General features: G+C 42.3%; 1 protein-coding gene across 4 annotated transcripts in view; it reads right to left on the minus strand.

Annotated features, from left to right (window-relative positions):
* Positions 1-6598: 6598 nt before the first annotated feature.
* The window catches only part of LOC111144071 (calcium dependent secretion activator), a 469442-nt gene continuing 459294 nt past the window's right edge, over positions 6599-16746 (minus strand). For all 4 annotated transcript variants that reach the window (XM_022498167.1, XM_022498166.1, XM_022498164.1 and 1 more), the window contains 2 exons: positions 11208-11312; positions 6599-7820 (listed from right to left, as the gene is read on the minus strand). In XM_022498167.1, the coding sequence (XP_022353875.1) occupies positions 7641-7820; positions 11208-11312 (285 nt within the window). In that variant the 3' untranslated portion in view covers positions 6599-7640. The remainder of the gene's footprint in view (positions 7821-11207; positions 11313-16746) is intronic.

The raw sequence follows: 16746 nt of genomic DNA on the forward strand, positions 1-16746 counted from the left end.
GTCCCTGGTTCTGCCCCTGCCCTCAGTTCACCGTGTGGACGTCTCTTCTCTGGGACAGGTACTCCCTATTCCTTGCATTCTCCACAGGATTATTACCCCAATACTGTGTGCCTAGCAGCCTCACTGCAGGGGTAGATGGTGGGGACAGAGAGTAGGTTCAATGTGAGTTTGTTTACTTGCAGTAGAAGAATGAAATCCAATTTCAGGAGATGTTATTTTTTTTTAAGATTTTATTTATTTATTTGACAGAGAGAGATCACAAGTAGACAGAGAGGCAGCAGAGAGAGAGGAGGAAGCAAGCTCCCTGCTGAGCAGAGAGCCCGATGCGAGACTGGATCCCAGGACCCTGAGATCATGACCTGAGCCGAAGGCAGCGGCTTAACCCACTGAGCCACCCAGGCGCCCTCAGGAGATGTTAAAAGTGAAAAAAACTTCGTCTGAGACTCCCTAGAATATGATAACAGAATGGCAGACCGAGAGGGGAATAAGAAATGGATCAGAGATGGTTTTACCTGCTGTCATTGCAGAAGGAAACCCATTCCCTTGATTTGGAAAAACACTCGTCTACGTTAATCTGCCCAGAATCATTTTATCATAACTGTTCTCTGAGTTTTGGAGACAAAGAGTTCTCTCCATCCTGCCAAAAATCATGTCACGGGAGTTCAGCATAGAGATTGGCGTTTCATTAAAGAGACTTCGGCAAAGCTCAACTTTCCAAATACATTGTGATGTCAATTCGCTCCATAGGCTCTGGAATTTGGAGTCAAAAATCTTTATGTTTGACTCTTTTGCAGGGTACTTTGTGCTCAGAACGAAAGTAATAGCACCGAGGAATGCCGTGGATGAAACTGTTGTGTTCACGGGTCTGTGCTGGGAGGGGGGTGAGGGATGGGGTACAGTTCAGCCGTCCTGTTTATCGTAATGTAGTGAGAGGAGAATTTGAAACCTCATCCCACCTTCCATGTAAGCTGTAGCTGTCTTTGCCTCAAATACCACCCCTACTTGCCTTCTCATGTTGCCTCTGATTTCCTTGTAAGTACATCCCCACATTTCCAGCACTTTCTCTGAAATCCGTACTCTCTTCTATTACGTTTCCTACTTGATATTTCAGCAAAGCCTTGTTTATTATTTGCAATTGTATTCACCACCCAGGAAACAAGCCAGCTCGTCTCTGATGGACAGAGGGAAATGTGCCAACTTAACCATCTTTACAATTGCTTTGTGCCATTGCACCAGCGGATTCTTAGGAAAGAAAAACATTTATCTGCGTAATTTTGGCTTATTGTTTTCTTTGCATTCTAGTTATTTTGTGGTTGTTGTAGTAACTGTGATGACTTTATCCCTCTGTTCGCCGGTGGCTGGGATGAATTTGTTGTGCAGTGTTTTTCTCTGACCCGAGCTGTGCCGTCCTCGGGGGAGAGGGCTGGCTGGCAGATTGTACCATCCCAGCCCTTTCCTTGTGCTTTGCTTACTTACAACAAATGCAGATTTACAACTTTAGATGAAATGCATGGTTTCAGAAGGAGGAAAACAGATGATAATTTCCGTATTTAGATGAAGAAACAAAACAACCTTGAATAAAAGATGAATCCTAATTTTTTAAAAAATTTGTTTATCAAGAATTGCCCAATCGTGCATAATTTGATTTATTTCAGATTGGTTAATCATGTACTGATAAAAACTGGCCACAAGGAACATGCTTGTTTTGGATTTTAAAATTTAAATAAAATGAATATATTAACATTTGTGCAGAAACAATAATGATAACCATCCTCATTGGTTGATTTCCTGGAATTCCTACGGAAGCTCAAATTCATGACACCAGGACTTCATGCCCGTGCTGGAAGCTCAGGTCACATGAGTGGAGAGGTAGATGGCTTTCCTAAGCCACTGAGATTCTTTGTCTTATCCATTCTTCCTTTATAGACAGAGTATGTTGCAGTCCATTTAGTTCATGCTTTCTTGGTCAGGGTCATACTCAGGTGTGCCCTCTGATGCCCACCCATTCAATTCAGCCAACATTTACTGAATGCCTATTGTATCCCAGGCACCAGACCGGCACACACAAATGGATACAGTCCCTGACTTCAAGAAGTTGGCAGTCTAGCAGAGAGACAGACACATCAACAGATCATTATAATATAGTTCAGTTCGATGGGGATTCGATGTGGGGTGTTTCAGAAATTCTTGTCACTTTTTTTCAAACACTCTCTTGGGTCACTTCCACAGATGGCTCATTTCTTCCATTATGTCTTGTCCATCCTCATTTTACCCTGGATTTTCGTTCTGCCGAAGTTTGCTCTTGATTCTCCTTGACCAGACAACCTCTTTAAAGATAGCGCGACCATTAAAAGTAATACAGAAAATCTCGACGTGCAGAGATAAAAATGATCCCACACTGATAAATGAAAAATGTGATTTGCCTTAGTATGCTCAGGATGAATCCCACTTGTGAAAATATATTTTAAAAATATATAAATATATAAAATATATAAATATATCCAATTGGATATTGGATATGATTTGAACATATTTGGAAGAATATATGCCCATCTGTTAGCAATGGCTACTTTGAGGAAATGGGTTGGGGAAGGAAGAGGCTTCAACTTTTTGTTTCATAGAATTCTACTTTATTTGATTTTTTTTAACTTAAAAAACTTCTTTAAATATTTTGAAAAAAATAAAAATACTTCTTCGCTCTCTGTTATTTAGCCCAACAAACCCAAGCTAAACTAAAGTACATGTCCTTTTTTGAAACCTTAATCCACTCTTCCCATCTTAATCCCTCTCTAGGAAGCCGGGATCCTCTAACACTCTGAGCGTATCCATTAATATCTCACATCAACATGTATTTGTTGAGGGTTTACTATGGGCACTGAGAATTTATCAGAGAAGAAAAGAGCTTTGGCCAAGAGGCACATTCCCCTTGCCTCCCTCTGCTTTGGTCCATGTCCTTTCCTGTCCTCCCTTTCTTCTCCCTCCTCTGCATCTATATGCAGTCTATATGAAGCTTTCGAAGATTTGTATCACCTAGACTAAAGGTTCTAAGAGAATAATCACCAGATCATCTACATTTTTGTATGTTTGGTCTATTTATTCATCATATATTTAGTGAATACTGTAAGGACAGAGTAGGGAAGCTGGCACAGACCACAGCCTCCTGAAGTGGACAGAAGGTGCATGAAACAGGTACTGATGGAAAGAACCCCTTCATGAGGAGTGTGGTGAATCCTATGAAAGGGCAGTAGAGGGTGTTAGGAGAATATATACCAGGGACATGGACGCTGAACCAAGGGTGGGGTTAGGAAGGGCTTCTCCAGGAAGCCACATTTAGCTGGGGTTTGAAGGATGAGACGAGGTGCTTGGAGGGGGGCCCCCAAGAGGGCAGAACCATGGTGCACAAGAGGAAGTGAAAGTTGGCAGGGATAGCTGAAACTCAGGGAGCCAGAGGAGCAGACTAAACAGAGGAGGCTAGAGGGGTAGGTCAGAGTCAGATCGTGTGTGGTCATGTATGCCACCTTCGTGAATCTGGGGGCTTCTTTCTGTGATCAAGGGAAGCCATCGGATGCTTTTAATTAGAGGAAGGACAAAACTGCACTTGCCTTTTAGAAAAGTCCCCCTGGCTGATGAAGGGGGATGCATAGAGAGAGCCTGGCTGTTTCTATCAACGCCTGGCCAGTATGTACTCAACGATTTGTGGGCTGATAATACAGGGAGTGCTTTTCCATCAGATTCACATTTCTCTCTACATTTCCATGTCTCACCATCCATCTGGCACTTTTTCCTATGGCCTCTTCCCTACCAGTCCTTCAAAGAACTCTGGAATTTTCCTCTTCAAAAAAAGGAAAAAAGGCTTAAACCTGCACTTCCCAAGAAAGGCTAACCAAACTGCCAGTACACATGTTTAGAGGCAATCAACTCTATTTTTATAATCAGTGAACTATAGTTATAACCCACAACACCATTTACCAGAATGATGCAAACTAAAAAGATTGACAATTCCTGGTGCATTAAGGGACTCTGATACTCTGCTGGTAAGAGCTGTATGTGGTTCACCCTCTGGGCAAAACTGGCAGTATTTCCAAAACAATGAACATACCTTTACCCTAGGACACAGAAACTGCACTGAAAGAGAGGCACAAAAAAATTCACGGCAGCATTACTCACAATAGCCCTAAACTAAATACAATGTGTGAACATGGATAAATCGTGACATGTTCATCCTATAGAGCACTGGAAAGAAATGAACTATAGTTCCACTAACAACATAATGTAGAGCAAAAAGAAACCAGACTTGAAAGAATACATACTGTGATTCTAATTACATAAGAGTTTAAATTCAGGATGGTGGTTAACCTTTGTTGAGTGAGGGAGGGGGTAAAGACTGGGAAGGGCCTAGGGGGCATGGGTATGTCCAGAGGTGTTCCTTGTGTTCTATTTCTTGACCTGGCAGTCGTTCCAAGAGTGTGTTCACTCTGTTCAGGCCCAATCACTGACCTGCCCGCTTAGGATTTGTGCACTCTTCTGTATGTATATTTCATTTCACAAAAATTAATTAATTAATTAATAAAACGAGAAAACTTAAGATTCTGTCTGAAAGAAGTGAAAAAAAAAAAAAAAAAGCTCAAGATACCACAATAGTCTCCTTCTTGGCTTTAAGTTTGTTGCAAGGGTAACTTGAGACTTAAAAACTTGGTGAGATCCTTCTCTCTGATCTTGTCTGCTATCATTGCTTTCTGCCCAGCCCTTCCTCCAGGGATGCCAGCTGGGGGATGCTGTTCACCAGGACCCTCAGTGCTGGGCTGTGCTGATTTCTCCTTTTGAAGGACTCTTCCCACTCCCTGCCTGCCCCTCACCCCCGCCCCAGGTTTGGAAGGCACAGTATTTTCAGACTTGCTTCTCTTCATGTCTTTTGGATCATGCCCTAGGGTTAGTTCTCTAACTCACTTACTTAGCTCTCCTCAAGGGCTCCTGGGCATTTTCTTCCTCCTTCCAACTATACCACACACTGGGCAGACACTCTTTTAGTTGCACATTTTTGAATTGTTCACAATTGTGGAAAAAACTATTAGCTTTGCAACTAAAAAATGTAATACAAATATAGTTTAAAAATTCTGGCTCTGGGGGTGCCTGGGTGGCTCAGTGGGTTAAAGCCTCTGCCTTCCGCTCGGGTCGTGTTCCCAGGGTCCTGGGATCAAGCCCCACATGGGACTCTTTGCTCAGCAGGGAGCCTGCTTCCTCCTCTCTCTCTCTGCCTGCCTCTCTGCCTACTTGTGATCTCTGTCAAATGAATAATTAAAATCTTAAAAAAAAAAAATTCTGGCTCTGCCACACTGACTTATCTTGATGCCATTGGGCAAAGATTTTTCACACCTGAATGATATATCCCCACCATTTATGTATCACCAATTCTATGCTAGTGTCTCTGGATTAATGTTTCCGCATGGAGTTGTGTAACCACAGAGCAAGTAACCTTAACCTTCCTGATCTCAGTTTGTTTGTTTGTTTATAATGAGGATTATAACAGTTCTCTTCCCTTGTGGTGGTTGTGAGATTTGAATGAGGTATTACATACAGAATGCCTGGTACAGAATAGTTGCTCAATAAATGGGAGTTATCCTTGTCATCCTACTAAGGGCAGGAAGTACTGTTGATTTGTACCTGCAGACCTCAAGGATTCAAGAGAGTAGGATGTACTCTTCAGAGGGGTTGACTGGTAGAAAACAACTGGTCTACCTGGTCCTACTGATGAATTTGTCATGTCTCTAAAACCTCGGTCAGCCCCAAGGAAAGGTCGGCTTGGTTTAGTGACAGATGCAAGTAAAACAGGTAAGTTTGCAAAACGTTTTAGTTGTTTCACATGGAGGTGATTATTTTGCCGACAAGAAATGGGGAGCAAGAAGAGTGCTCCATATCTTAGAGAATCTTGAAAGATGCTTTAACAAATATATAAGAATCATATATAATTGGCACACGCTTTGTTTGAATGCAAACACTGCTGTTAAAGTAGTGCTTAAAAACAGTTTGTTGGCCTTCTTTTCGTACAGGAGAACATTTCTCCCGTTTACACTACTCTCTTGCTTAGCAGACCCTTATTTATCCTATAATGCAAGCGTAATCTGCCCAACATGTCCAAATGCCCACCGTTCTGAATCAATGAAGTCTGAATGAGTGGGACCTCTGGCTGCCTCTTGTGGAGACAAACATTTGAAAACCACCCCTCCACCAGTTTCAAGGACACGACCTCTTCCCTGCTCTTGCTCTCCTCTACCCACTTTGTGTGTGTTTCAGTTCTGGCTTTCAAAAGAGACAGAGTGGGACGCCTGGGTGGCTCAGTTGGTTGAGCTGCTGCCTTCAGCTCAGGTCATGATCCCAGGGTCCTGGGATCGAGTCCCGCATCGGGCTCCTTGCTCAGTGGGGAGCCTGCTTCTCTCTCTGCCTCTGCCTCTGCCTGCAGCTCTGCCTGTTTGTGTTCTCCCCCTGGCGCTCTCTCTCTCTCTCTCTCTGACAAATAAATAAATAAATAAAATCTTTAAAAAAAAACCAAAAAACAAAAAACAAAAGAGACAGAGTAAGAAAGACTCAGAAGTGTATTCTTAGGACATTTGAGTAGTTATTTATTGAGAAGCCACAGTTTTCCACACCTTCATAACTGTAGGCTTTATATAAGGCAAAAGCAAGATGGATCCACTACCTTACACAGAAAGAAATAGCTCTGCAGAGGACCCCGGGGTCATGCAGTTACAGATCAAAATGCAATGTACATGACAGATATAAAAAACAGTGTGGAACAAAATAATTTAAATTATGGTTACAATCTACTCAAGGAAATACCCATATCTTATTATAAACACATTTATAGTCTAGGGTTGTAATTTAAATATTCAGGTTTTTTACATACATGGTTATTAAAACATAAAAGCAAAACGTCATGTTTATTAGGATCAACTTTGACAGAAGACGGTTGTTCTGAACTGTGCTTGGTGTTAACTCATGATAGGATCGCGCTTGCCGTGGCAAATGAGAGCATCAATCCATTGGTGTGTAGCCGTCCTTTTCTGGCTAACTATACGGATCAATGAGAGGATGAGTTAACAAGGAAACCAGGGGTTCATGTTTTCATTTCAGGCGAACACAAAGAACCAAAAGTTGGTTGCCAGAGACTTGCCTTTTGTTTTCCAAAAAGCAAAGCAGATCTATGTGTCTTGATTAAATTAATCCATTGTACTCATTGAAATAACTCTCATCCACGTAATGTGAAACAAGGAAGTACAATACTTGGTACACTCGCCCTCATATCCATTTACCGTCAATGCATACACAGTACATTAATGAAGCATCATTTAACTTTGCTGAGAACAGGAACACACCTAGCAGTTGGACTATGTATTTTCCATGAACAGTATTTAAAGAATGGTGCTCCATATTGCTTGTAAACATATAGACATGGGATCAGGAAATCAGTGGGGTCAAAGGTCATTTGCTAATCTTGGTACGACATAGCTAAAATGGCAATTGTATTGGTAAACATCTCATGGGCATGGTAGTTGACAGAAAATTCCCTAATGGGGTTAACTAACAGACTAAGGACATGCATTGATTACAGGACTCTGTCCTAAAGGACTCCAGGCCCTAGCATTCTAGTCGTCTTCCTCGTCTTCTTCATCGCTGTCCTTCATGCTGATCCCCTGCAGGCCCCCACCCTCGCTCACTGATGCCGTGGCTTCCTCCACAGTGAGCCGGTTCCGGATGGTTTCGTACGTCTTGCTGTTTAAGGTCGAGTCCAGGACCCCTTGCAATCGGAAATCTCTATAGGTTTTCTAAGGAGGGAAAAGATCAGTGATAAGAGAGGTCTCATGTCCATGAAGAGAAGGAAAGGACACAAAGCATTGTGGGTGTGAGAACACTGACCTTCGGCTAAGTGTCTCACTTTATGCATTGTCAAATGAAAAGCCACCATGCTCAGATTTCACTCGTACTGAACACTGAGATTCACCGAATGACAGAATATGAGAAATTGTAGCAGGATAAACTGTATTAGCTGAGACAAAGCAAAGAACATAAGCTTGTGTTTATTCAATTCCATAAAGGGAAATGTTCCATGATTGTTTTGATTCTCTCTCTCGCTTTCTCTTTCTTTCTTTCTTTTTTTTTTTTTTTTTGGTCTGGTTCTTTCTCTTAGGTTAGTGTATTATAAGATGATAGACTGTGTAAAGGGCCATAACACATAAAAATGGATCAACTGATGACAGTATTTTGCGATTTCCTTTGCAGTCTGGTCTTTAATATTTTTGAGGCTCATAACTGCATATCCCTCTGTCTCATTCAGGAGATAGACATATGTATGTTGGTATATGAAACCTAGTATGGGCAGCAACAACTATGGGGAAGATGGAGCGCTAATGCTTCATCAATATGTCACAGACATGTGATTCATTTCTTATCTCTCCGGGAAAGAAATGTATCTATTCCGTTCACAACTTCATGGTCTCAGGGAAGAAATTTGGCTCATTTTCAAGAACAATGGCTTGGTATTACTGTACCACAAATTCTTTCTTTGTTCCTTCAGGCGATTTCTCTCGGATTTCCTGAGTTATCCCAGGGACTGTTTTTTTTTTGTTGTTGTTGTTGTTTTTTTTTCTAGAAATCGCTTAGCGTTAATTGAACATGACCAGAAGCATCTGGCTGTTGTCTACTTCTTAACATTTTTTTGGAAAAAGGTCTCTCTCTAACAACTTTTCTCATCACACTGCATATCATTTCAGCTACTGATTCTGCTGTGTGTTTTTTATATTGATACGGGACACTTGCTAAAGGGGCATGGGAAGGAATGTTAACATACTTCAGTGCATTCCTATTGTGACTTCTGTTTCTTGTCGTCCATCTAATGCAACCACAGTATCAACAATCACAATGTCAACCCCTCTTGAAGGTCCCATGTCATAATGACTGCAGAGTTAACTAGTGAATGCAGTTCAGCTCAGTGAAGTCCAATAATATCAAATTATGGATATGATGATCACGTGTCCCCTTTACACCTGTTGTCTCAGCATGATTAATCATGGCACCTTCTTTCCTTTGTAAAAGCAATCTGATTTTGGCACTAAGTTAACAGGTCCTCTTAATTATGGATGAAACTGCAAGGCTCTCCTAGGTAGTAGCTAGATAGCTACCTGACTTGTCTTTACCTTGATGGGAAAGGGTAGGAGGCTGAGTAAATTCTGGGCATGGTACAGACCAGATATCCAGAAGATTAACTTGATTTTTTTGTACTTTTCAATCAGTTGTTCTGTTTCCACTTAAGATAAGATAACTGGTGCCAGAGTGTGATGGGAAAAAGAAAGGTAGAAATCACTTGAGGATTCTCCTCTTTATTCAAATTCCAGAGCAGTAGTCCCCAACTCAACTCTAACTGCCTGCAGACAGGGACCATATCTAGTCATTTTAAAATTTTCCATCTTGAAATATACGGTGAGGGGCTCAACTAATATTTATCCAGTGTTGGACGAGTGAATAAATGCTTGCTGAAGGAAGGAAGGAAGGGAGGGAGGGAAAGAATGGAGGAATGAAGAGAATGGATGTGGAAGCAGGAAAGCAAACCAACTGTCTTTGGAAGTTTGCCTCAGGGGAGGAGACCTCTGGCTAATGGGCTTGGTGAAGAGCGGCACACTCTGCTTCATACCTGTGTGTTGGGACACTAGTTAGGCTGAGCCCATCCGGGCCAAAGTGAAGGGAGCTCTTTTGCCAGTGACATTTCTGTCCCTTCTCTGTGGTTCATGTCTGTGGTTTTTTTTGGCAGAAGGCTAAGAATAAACCTCTCTCAGACTTACATTTTTTCCTTAATGAAATATTGCTAGTTCCAATATTCCCAACATAGATCTAGAAATAGCAGTAATGGGAAGATGTATATTTTAAAATCTTAAAATCAATGTCTTCTTTTCATGTCCACCCAGGAAGTGTCAAACAAACAAATCCCGCCCCCCCCCCCCCCCCCGCCTCAAAAGAAGAGTGTTTATTCCCAGGAAATGGAATTGAAGTGCTCAGGCAATGGCTGGTGAGCTTGCTTTAAGGAACTGAAATTTTAAAAATATGAAAATTAGGCTGGGTCTATGGTCCGAGTGCATACATTTCTTTTTTAAGATCTGCAATACACGGCTGTCTGTAACCTTCCCTGCGCAGACGCTTTGTGAGATCAAATGCAGATGATAATAATTCTCTTTAATTACACTCAACAGAACAGTAATTGGTTTTAAGTCAGCACTGGGGTAGAGGAGCACCTTCAATGAAATGGTGCTAATCCTAAAGAGACTAAGAAATGGGGTGGGGGCGGGGGGCGGGGGGATGGAGGGGGTAGTGGGTAGAGACAGGGTGCGGGGGCGGGGGGACTTCTGGCAAACCGTTAAGACATAGAAATTCAGCTACGTTTTGTTGTTAAAATGGTTTTAAAGACACTTTCTACTTTGAAGAATTTTGCATCACGAATGTTTTAAAACCCTCTATGGTAAAGCATCAAATGGAAACTGAAATGATCAAAAACGTATTTACCCCCTTCTGTGATCTTATTATTTCATGTAAACCACTGAGATTTCACGCTGAAATAATTATCATTAGTCCAAGGCACACACACAAGAACAGGGAAAAAAGCTACTTTCAGGGTATGTTATCTCACCTTTGTGATCCTTTCCATTTGATTGTATACACGCATTGTAAGAGAAACTACTTCAATTAACTATGAGAACAATATTGATTTGCATCCTGATAATGATCACAGGACATATTTAGAAATAGCTGGAGGTAAATATTTCTATTACATTAATTGTGGCAAAATTTTATTTAATTAAACCATAAATGAAATTGGTAATTATGTGATTAGCATAATGGTACCCAAACCAGCTTTTGAAAGTCTAATGCACAGGGCACGAAGGCCCCTGCAGTATTTTTGCATGATAGATACGTAAAGTATTTTTCTGGCCCGGATAAAATATCAAATTCCTTTTTGTTAATTTTTCCTTTGATGTCTGAGTAATGAATTAACCACGCATCCCAAAGTGATTTCATAGGTTTTTCTTGCACGGGATGCTGCTTTAGAAATCATCTTGTTTTATATGTAAGCCAATATCTTTTGTGTTAAGGAAGTTCTGCAGCTGGACAATGAAATGTATTTCAGTGAGTTGTTTGCAAAGAAGGATAATTATTTTTTCTTTTACCTTTACCATCCTAATTAGTGTTTTCAACTGATAAATGTGAAGCTGTAAGTCCATCCGGTCCGTCAACCAGGTGCAGATCACGTTCATGGAGCTGTTGTACCATTGCTGAAAAAAGAGACAAAAGTTCTCCAGCCAACACATCACGAAGCGTTTGCATAGGAGAGAGGAAGCAAGACCATGTTTGAGCACCTGTTCTGTTCCGAGGAGAGACTAAACGGTTAAAGGGAATTTGAGAACAGAAATAAATTGTGAACATTAGTTGACACAAAAATGCCATGGTACCCGGTCAGCCTAAAAAGAGATGGGTTTGGACTTTGAATGTAAGACAGAACTCTTCCACGATCAACATCTCTTACACAATCAATACATCTAGACCACTTTGGCTCTTCTGATTCTCCTTTTTGTTGGTCAGTTTTACTCTGTTGAGAGTCAAGTCACTGCTTATTTCCTAATGCCACTGTTTTAGATGCCCAGGGGATGGGGCTTTCTCCGCGGGACAAACTGATGTTACCTGCTACTTACCATTTGAAAAATCCAGACCCTGTCTGCAGAGGACAATGCTGGGAATTGGGCTGAGAGCCCTATGAATTGAGGGTGAAGCGTACCTTCCTTTACCCTCCTGGGGGCACTGGGATAGAGACAAGGAGAAAGGTTTTTCTTTAAGGGACAAATCATACTCTGGGGCAGCTTCTGTGCCCTTACGTCGGCTGTGCAATCTGTTTTAATCTTAACACCAAAAAATTATGGAAGATGGAAGAAAAAAACCATCTACAAATGAGCTCATTTCAAGCTGTTGAAATCATACTTCCCCTTAAGGGGGTTAAATTTTGCTTCTTGTCTGTGAAAAATGCTTGAAGCTGTGTCACTTTAGACTGCCACCCCTGTGGTGCAGGAAGTCTCTGGTGCGGTATGATTTTGCAGTACTGCTCATATATTCATAAATCTCACTCGGAGACATATGAACAGTGTTAGGAAGTGTCAATATGAAAAAAAAAATCTAATCTTTTAAACTTCACCAGGTTTCATTACGCATTGCCGCTTATACCAAACAATTTACAAATAAAATGAAAAGGTGTGGATGGACCTATATATTTATTTATGGGGCATCTATATGAACTGTGCACAGAAGAGATGCAAGAAAAAAAGAGTGGTTAGAGAATCGAGATGATGCCTCCTCTCGTGCTAACCAGCACGCACGCACACGTGCACATGTGCGCACACGCACACGCACACACATTGCACACCAGTGGGGATTTGAAAAGCATAAATAAAAACATGTTTCTGATGGTAACTCCACCCTTTCTCACCTAAAGATCATCCAAAATCAGTTTATGCCTAACACTCACAGTTTTTCTGAAGCCTTGTTTCTGACTTAATTTCTTTAAAAAAAAATTAATTTGGGTTTTTACTTGCAAGGTAGAACTGCCAAGTTTCACCTTGTAAGAAACGACACAGTCTCAGCCATGGCGTTCAGAAGCCCTCTTTGCAATCTTTCATTTCTAGGCTCCTTCCTCATCAGAGCCAATTGTGGCTCTCCTTGGAGCCCAGCCGCAAACAGAGACCACACTACCCCAATCAAGGCGGCATTGCAGCCTCACAGCCAACTTCTGCTCTTTTAAAGATCATGGAGGCGAAACTGTCAGTTTTAGGAACCTTCTGTCCCTCCCCAGGGAGCAGGCGGGGTGGGGGGTGGGGAATTTTTTTCCCTGAGATTCACAGTTCACTCCATGTAGGAGGGGGTTTGCCCGGGTCAAGCTGCTTCAGGCATGGACAGGTTTTCCCCTCTAGGAGTGAGAACATTTTACTGAAACTTTTTTGGGGTGGGGTGGGGTGGGGGAGTGATTATTGGGGAGTGTTTTTGGCACCTCCTGCCTTGGGATTCTGGAGCTTTTGCTGTCACTGCATCTGGGTTTGTTAAGACAGGGTCTGGGAACAGAAATACCACTGGGTCACCGGTGTTCCTGCAGCTCTCCCTCACTCTTAGCAACTGGGGGCTCTCTTGTGTTCGCCCCAGCACTCAAATCCTGTTTGCTGGGCTTTTTCTAACATGCAGTAACATATTTCGAGAGTCACAAGCATCGGTCCCCCCTCGACCCCACCTCCTGGGGTTGGAAGATGACATGTCAAAGAACATGGGGGCCTCCTGGCCAAACCTACACACCCAGGGCCACATGACAGGTGCATCTCAGGGACACAAAAGAGGAATGTGGCACTCTGGCTTCTAGGCAGAGGTGGCATTTTGCTTTGGCTGTGACAACAGGCAAACCGGCGCTGGCTGATATCACTGCCAGCAAGCCTCGTGCAACATGCCTTTTTCTCTTTGCTGAGAGACGTGCCACCTTTCAGGGGAAAAAAAAATAACGACCCCCCCCTTACTTTGTATAAGTAATTCCTATTCTTGCAAATGGCTTCTAGAGAGTAAAAAATAAAAACAAAAATAAAAAGGTAGGATACTCTGAATCTCTCTCTGCTGCGGGAAGGGTAGGGAGGTAGCAAATGCGTACAGCAATGGATTAGTGTATCACGCTTGCCGATTCCCACCCCAGGAGAATAAGAGAGCCCTGGAACATCCATGCCTTTCCTCCTGGATCTCACATCTAGCAAAAGAAGTGTAAAAAATGTATGATGCCCCATTGGCTACGCATTTCAAGAGGCAAAAGGGAGTAAGTCACTCCTTTCCAAACCTTATGCTCAGTAGATGAAATTGGAGGCACACAGCGCTAACTTGGATGCGGCACAGCGCTAACTTGGTTTTCCAGAAAGGCGCTTAAAGGCATTTGGGTGTCAGAGGAAGCAAGAGTCACTGCCTTCTAGAACTTTAAAATGTTAGAGGTGAAAAAGATCTTCCCTGTTAGTAGAGGAGGAAACAAAGGCCCAGAGAGGTGATATGACTTGCCCAAGGTCACGCAGCTAGTGAGTCTATGGGTGGGTTTTTTTTTTTAGGATTAGGCACTGCACTGAGAGAGCTGTTCATGGAATTACTCCTCCCTAGGAGGGGCGTAAGAGTATGCTGGTTGGGAGAGCTGAGCGTGTGCACCTCTTTCCAACTGCATGCTCAGGATCTCGGATCGACAGCTAGAAATAGGCCTTAGTGGGAGTTTTTACACCATGGAAATTGGCAAACGCCAAAAACCACGGCATTCTCCCTCCCAGAAAGCCAGTTGTTAAACATTTACCAGCACATTACTGGGTATCTGGGTTGTTCCTGCTTGTTCTCATTTGGGACTTATTATTCAGGTTTGCTTTATTTGAGACAGATGCTAACAAGGTAGATTTGTTAGGATTCTTCAAAACAGGAAATGAAACATTTTAAGGTCTCCCCATTTTGTTTTGTCTTGGGTGCAGATATGCCTTTTCCAGAAATATCCTAACACTTGGACACTAAAACTTTGAAAAATGCTCTCTAAACCCTAGGAAAAAAATTGTGAGTTCACAACCTGGACTAAGTGTTTAAGTATAATCATGACTCCTTTGCTGGCCTCCCCTTTGTTCAGGAATATTAATTGGAAACTTCCTAAATAAGGTTACTTTAATCTTAAAAAAGCACTGGAGAAATAAAATCCCCAGTACCTGGGGCGCCTTTAAAGTATTCTCTGGGGAGAGTTTGGTGAGGGTTCTGGAGCTGGAACCCAAAAGGATGCCCATCCAGAGGAAGTCCCTTGGAAAGCTGGGGACTTCTCCAGTAGTTGCAACCAGATCTGAAAGCTCTATTGAGGAGAAGCCGGAAGGCTGCTCTGAGACTCTGTCATTCAATCTTTCTTTCTTCCTCTCTACAGTGTAGTCCTTAAGAGCAGAGGCCTCACCTGTCTTTCCCATCGCTTTGTGATCTTCAGCAAATTATTTACATTCTCAAAGATGCAATTTCCTGATCAGAAAATGGGGATTAATCAGCCTTATTCAGAGGCTTTCTGATGACCTAAGGAAGTTACGCTAGCAAGGCTCTCAGCCCCATACTGGGCACATAATAAGGCCCCGAGAAATGTGAGTTGCTGCCACCACCACCACCATTAACCACCGTCACCACTCACATCTTCATCACCATCACCATCATCTCTCTATTCTTTTTCTCGCTCTCTCTCTCACACCAAGAAATGCCATAAAGCGGGGGAGGAAGATGTGCAAGTGACCAGAGAAAGGCATGTGGCTGTGGAGAATATGACTCCTGTCAGAATACCTCTGGAATTGCATGCATGAGTCTTACAGGACACGGACTAACTCTCAGCAATTCCATTGTAAAGTGTTTTGTGGTAGATCACCACCCAAACCTAGACAACCATCCTGGGTGCATAAAGCACATTTTAAACTACATTAGACCTAGACTTAATACTGGATGAAAAGGATTCAGACAAATAATGAGTGATTTTTTTCAAACTTCCTGTGCACAAGTTACAGCTTTAGCTTGGGTTGGCTACTTATTAGCTGGATAACCTTCAAACAAGATACTTAACTCTCTGACTCTCAGTCTCCTCTTGGAGGTTAATACCAGTACCTGCTTCATAGGATTACTGCGAGTATTAAAAAAGATAATTATGTAAAGTGCCCAGCAGAGTTACTCTCACATACTAAGCACTCAATAAAATTTAGCAATGGGGCGCCTTGGTGGTGGAGTTGGTTAAGCGTCCAATTCTTAGTTTAGGCTTAGGTCATGGTCTCAGGGTCTTGAGATCAAGCTCTGAGTGGCTTTCAGTGTGGAGTCTGCTCATCCTTCTCCCTCCCCCTCTGCCCCTCCCCCCGACTCACATTTGGGGCATGCACCCTCTCTCAAATAAAAATCTTTAAAAAAAATAAATAAAATTAGCGACTATTATAATTATTCCCAGAAACATAAAGAGAGCCTTTTCAATATACAATGCAAAGAAATTTTCATGATTCATTTCTAGTAGGAGCTTTGACAGTTAATATGCAGATCTACTCAGGTAACACCTTGCGCCTTGTAAACACACTGACTTCATGCAGAGAAACCCTTATACATAACTCTCTCTTCCATAATATTGGGGTTCGCCATACCAGGATTAGGGTAAGGCTAGTGAGGCAGGATCTTGCAAATACAGGATCAGATATTGTCTTTTTTTTTTTTTTTTTAAAGATTTTACTTATTTATTTGACAGAGTGAGATCACAAGTAGGCGGGGGGGGGGCAGGGGGGTGGGTGGGTGGGTAGGGCACATAGAGGAAGCAGGCTCCCGGCTGAGCAAAGACCCGGATGCGGGACTCGATCCCAGGATTCCGGGATCATCACCGGACCCGAAGGCAGAGGCTTAACCCACTGAGAAATGTGGGTTAAGAACCACCCAGGCACCCCAGGATCAGATATTGTCTTTAATTAATATTCTGATATTTTGTTCATCCTGGATTATTTGCATCCATTTTGATTTTTTAAGGTGGTATTAAAAGATTATTGATCTTAATCACATTTTTTTGGTTTCCCCTTAAATTTTATAACTGAGAAGGGACTCATTCACCTCTACCTAATCCCAGCCCCAGGGCTCCCTGTTCCCCTGGAAACTTGATCACTGGGAAGTGCTGCAGGATTGAGAGAT

Source organism: Enhydra lutris, unplaced genomic scaffold (assembly GCF_002288905.1).
Source record: "Enhydra lutris kenyoni isolate GAN:26980312 unplaced genomic scaffold, ASM228890v2 scaffoldscaffold10, whole genome shotgun sequence".
NCBI lineage: Eukaryota > Metazoa > Chordata > Mammalia > Carnivora > Mustelidae > Enhydra > Enhydra lutris.